The sequence below is a fragment of the Rhipicephalus sanguineus genome, chromosome 5, assembly GCF_013339695.2.
Source record: "Rhipicephalus sanguineus isolate Rsan-2018 chromosome 5, BIME_Rsan_1.4, whole genome shotgun sequence".
NCBI classification, from domain to species: Eukaryota; Metazoa; Arthropoda; class Arachnida; order Ixodida; family Ixodidae; genus Rhipicephalus; species Rhipicephalus sanguineus.
Window position 1 is genome coordinate 93,467,077 of NC_051180.1, and position 4,577 is coordinate 93,471,653.

The window sequence follows — 4,577 nt, forward strand, 5'->3', positions numbered from 1 at the left end:
TGAACTATGGAATGAGTGATCTTCAGCGCTCCACAATTGCCCTTACACTTTGGGATTCAATTGCACGCGCAGTAAGTTGCCTTTGGTGTTCATATTCACTCAACACGTCATTAAACGCGATGCATTTCTTAGCGAACCTCCGGCACTTCGGCCGTTTCTATCTATCTATCTATCTATCTATCTATCTATCTATCTACTATCTATCTATCTATCTATCTAATCTATCTATCTATCTATCTATCTATCTATCATATCTATCTATCTATCTATCTATCTATCTATCTATCTATCTATCTCATCTGTCTGTCGATCTATCTATCTATCTATCTATCTATCTATCTATCTATCTATCTATCTATCTATCTATCTATCTATCTATCTATCTATCTATCTATCTATCTATCTATCTATCTATCTATCTATCTATCTATCTATCTATCTATCTATCTATCTATCTATCTAGCTGCCTACGTCTGGGCGCTCTCCTGGTCGTCTCCATAACTTGCAATATACCAAAATTGGCATAGCAGGGGATCAGTGTATGACGAACACGATTCACTGGTCATGACATGAACAACGCAAAACGCCTGTCGCGTACGTCATGAAACCCTTTGTCTCAACGAACACAATAACGGCGATCACACACATTGACACGCAAGGAAAGCGATAATAATAATAATAATTGTTGGGGTTTTATGTCCCAAAACCACGATATGATTATGAGAGACGCCATAGCGAAGGGCTCCGGAAATTTTGACCATCTGTTATACTTTAACGTGCACCGAGACAGTACAGTACACGGGCACCTAGCATTTTGCCTCCATCGAAATGCGACCGCCGCGGCTGGGATCGAACCCGCGACCTTCGGGTCAGCAGCCGAGCACCACAACCGCTACACAACCGCGGCCGACGCAAGGAAAGTGAGGGAGCTAAAGACAGAACACCCTTGGAAGACGCTCAACACTATCCACTCGTCCACGTGGTCCGCAACGCTGACTACGTGGTTTACAAAAAAAAAAAAAAAAAACCGGAGTGAGTGCTTCCCTACAATAAATCTGCCGAGAGAACCAGGCCTCTCATCATTACCGGTGACTTCAACATTGACTTATCAAGACCCAACAACGCCTGGTTCTTATACTGCGTGAAAGACGGCTTGGATCTAGACAGGGCATCAAAAGACCTCGCTGTCACGTCCAGGACAGGAAGCAGCATAGATCATTTCATCGTAAGAGGCATCCAGAATTTCCACCAGCTGCACTATACCTCGCACTTCACTACCCTTAGACCCCTCGTAGCCGTGATCACGAACGGATGCGATAACAAGTCCGGTCCAGCTGCTAGTGCTCACTGATCACGGTGATGATCACCTCGTTCAAGAAGTGTCAAGAACCCCTCCTACACATACAAGAGGTTCGTGAAACGTGCGTGCGTTCTCCGTCATAACGGACAAGTATAAGCATAACAACTGTAACGCAAGTGTAACAACTGCAACTGTGACTGTATACCGTACACGTGCAGTGCGCATGCGCGTGTCACTCGACTGCGTGCCATATATCTAGGGAAACTTTCCTACATGAAGCTCAGTTGCGAGTAACGCCTGTCCTGTGCATCTGTGTTCCTTCTTTGTCCTGTTCGGATTCGTGCTAGCCAGTGTTGAAAATTATAAGCACTACATATCAGCTTGCCGCGTCTGGTGTTGGTGACACCCATGTTTCTATTGGCATCGTTACGCAACTGTAAACAACTGGTTATATAACACATATGCGACTAAACATATGAGTGTGCGTACACCACCTCCAGATTTCTCTAGCGTCGTTCCGTAACGTTTCGCTCAATGTGAAAAATTACGCCACAGTAACCATCCCGCGCATGCTTCGCATAACATAGATTCTCACGGTACGTGGAATCTGCCGAATTTTGTTACTTTAATATGGAGCACACAAATTGCACGGAGCAGGTTGGTCGTGAGAGACATGAGACAAAAATTCGGCAGATCCCACACCTTGTGGGAATCAGTTTCATGCGAAGCAACGAGCAAGTAGTTGTCTAAGCTGCATTTTATGGCTTTAAGCCAAGCGTTACGAGGTGGATCGACGTGTTTTTTGTACCTATGCCAGGGCGACGGTTACAGTGCGAAGTTTTACTTCGATATTACCAACCTCCCAAGAGCCCTGGCGATGAAGTGTGCAGTGAACATCTTTACCATTCGTCTGCAATAGAGAAAATTGCATAAGGTGATCGAGCATGTACTAAAACACGGATATTGCTGTAACGCCCCTTAAGCGATAGGAAGCGAAACAGAGAACAGTGAAGAATCCCCAAAGAATGCTATTTGTATATTCGCATAGTCATCACAGACTGCATGTTTCCAAATTTTTAATGAGATCATAGCGTTCTTGTCTAATTATCGAATTAAAGTTACTGCCACCACCGTCGAGCATAATTATCGTTATCAACTTTACGAAAGGATATTGCCACAATTAATCAAACCGGCGTCCTTGCACACAATTTTGCATGTCTTTTTCACAACACGTGATGGCCTAAGAGGGCATCACATGTCGCTGACTCCCTTACGCTTCCTCTGCCTTGTTGTCTTTACGATGGCGTAAAGTTCCGGGTGCACTTTTGCCTTTGCTGCGCGAAGACTGCCGATCATTTCACGGGCACCTCGGCTATCGTCCGGCTCAAGAAAGGTGAACGCCACACCAGCTTCATGAGCTGTTGAGGGCGACGCATATCTCATTCGTCTTGAGTACGCCTCGGCGCTACTCGGGTAGTCATAATTCACCACAATGTGCCCGCCGTCCAAGCCCAGTTGCTGCGCGGCCACATCGGTCGCCACCAGAATGGGTGCCTTGCCTCGGCGGAATGCTGCCAGTGCAAAAACCCGCGACTTATCGGAAGTCCCGCCGTGGAGGCCGACGACGGGCCAGTCACGAAGCTGCAGATTCGACACAAGGTCGTCAACGCGCTTCTTTGTTTCGGCAAAAACGATCACTTTTCTGGCTGCCGCTTCCTCTCGCCCATCGAGAATGTCCTGAAGGAGTGTCACAAGTCCGCCCTCTTTCTCAGACTCCGCAGAGACGCGGACTACGTGTTGAACGCACTGGTCTGGCGAGGCCTGACCCATACCGATGTGAATTTCGAGGTAGTCCTTCAGCAGCGCGTCAACAAGCCGGTAAAGGTGCCTCGGTTTTCTCGACATCCACATCGTGGTCTGCCGATCAGGCCTGACGTACCTGGCGATAGAGATGAGCTGCTGCTCGAACCCCATGTCGACCATTCGGTCCGCTTCGTCCAACACGAGGTATGTGCACCGTCCGATGTCCAACTTATCCTCCTTGAGGAACGTGTGGAGACGACCGGGCGTCGCGACGCAGATGTCAAAGCCGCGTCTCAAATCCCTCAGTTGTCGTTCCTTCGAGTCGCCGGAGCAGACGCACGTAGCACGGACGCCAGTGTAGGTTTCGAGTTTGCTCACCACTCGTTGAATGTCGCGGGCTTCCTCGGGTGTTGGAGCCAGTACCAGTGCCAGGAAACCCGGCTGGTGTTCTCGGCGCGGCTGGTGTAGGGCGTGAACGACGGCTGGAAGGATATAAGCCAGGATCTTGCCTTCGGCTCCGGTTCCAAGAACGGCGAGCATATCTCTGCCCTTGAGTGCTACAGGCCAGCACTGGGCTTGAACGGGTGTAGGAGGGAAGGTGGAGTTGTTTGCCTCGAGGGCTTCGACCAGGCATGTGGGGAAGTTGGCTTCGTAAGTGTGTAGCACTGGCTTTGGGACACCGCGTCCATTCACAATTGTTATCCCGTTTTTCTCTCGATATTCCTTCACTGCCTCGGGAGACCGCCACGCCGTTCTGAAGTGCTCGCGGTAGAAATTCCTCTCGAAGGGCTGCAGGTGCGTCTCGCGCCAGTTCGGAGGTCCAGGTCGGCGGATGTTGTCGACGCTCGTGGCCCTTCTCTGGTACGAGAAGTAAAGTATCGCACTGAAGCCATCGCCCTGCAATGGGTACCACCACTTCCCGAATTCGGATAAATCTCCGAAGTCAGCGTTCGGAAGCGGATTGGGCGGCAGCGGCTCGTTCGGTCCGTTAGGAGGACCCAGCTGCACTCCAGCGTTGACGCCGACGAGCTGGTTTGCCATCTCCGCGACCTCCTTGCCTTCACACTAGAACAAACTTCGTCGTTCGGGACAATTTAGAATCGATCAGGACTGCGCCAGGCTCATTCGAACCCTTGCTCTTGTTCGCCTAGTCACTGTGGCTGACATGCGAATCAATTCCAGCCCATTGTATAGCGAGAGAGATGCGATGGAGCTGAAGTGGCCGTGCCGTTGTCGCCAAAGGCGAGAGGCCGAAGCGGAGCGGCGGCGGCTGCGGTGTCCAGCCCAGCCGATGTCGTGAGCGTTCTTTCTAGCTCGCACCTCGAGCTAGCGACATGAGCACCGCGAGAGGCGGGGATCAGTGGTGGCATGTGATGATGATGGTGATGATGATAAGCGCGGTGATTATGCGACACCATCCTGTTTTCATTAAACATTTTCTTCGAAAGTCTGCCCTTAGGTATAATAATTACTG

At 49.9% G+C, this 4,577-nt stretch overlaps 1 protein-coding gene across 1 annotated transcript; it reads right to left on the bottom strand.

Moving 5' to 3' along the window:
• Positions 1-2,551: 2,551 nt before the first annotated feature.
• LOC119394838 (probable ATP-dependent RNA helicase DDX5) lies at positions 2,552-4,144 on the bottom strand. The gene has a single exon (XM_037662141.1). It carries the CDS (start codon positions 4,142-4,144, stop codon positions 2,552-2,554), a length of 1,593 nt encoding a protein of 530 aa, XP_037518069.1.
• Positions 4,145-4,577: the final 433 nt, after the last annotated feature.

Excerpts from the sequence above, each read along its gene's own strand:
- LOC119394838 (XM_037662141.1), bottom strand. The coding sequence starts at position 4,144 with ATGGCAAACCAGCTCGTCGGCGTCAACGCTGGAGTGCAGCTGGGTCCT.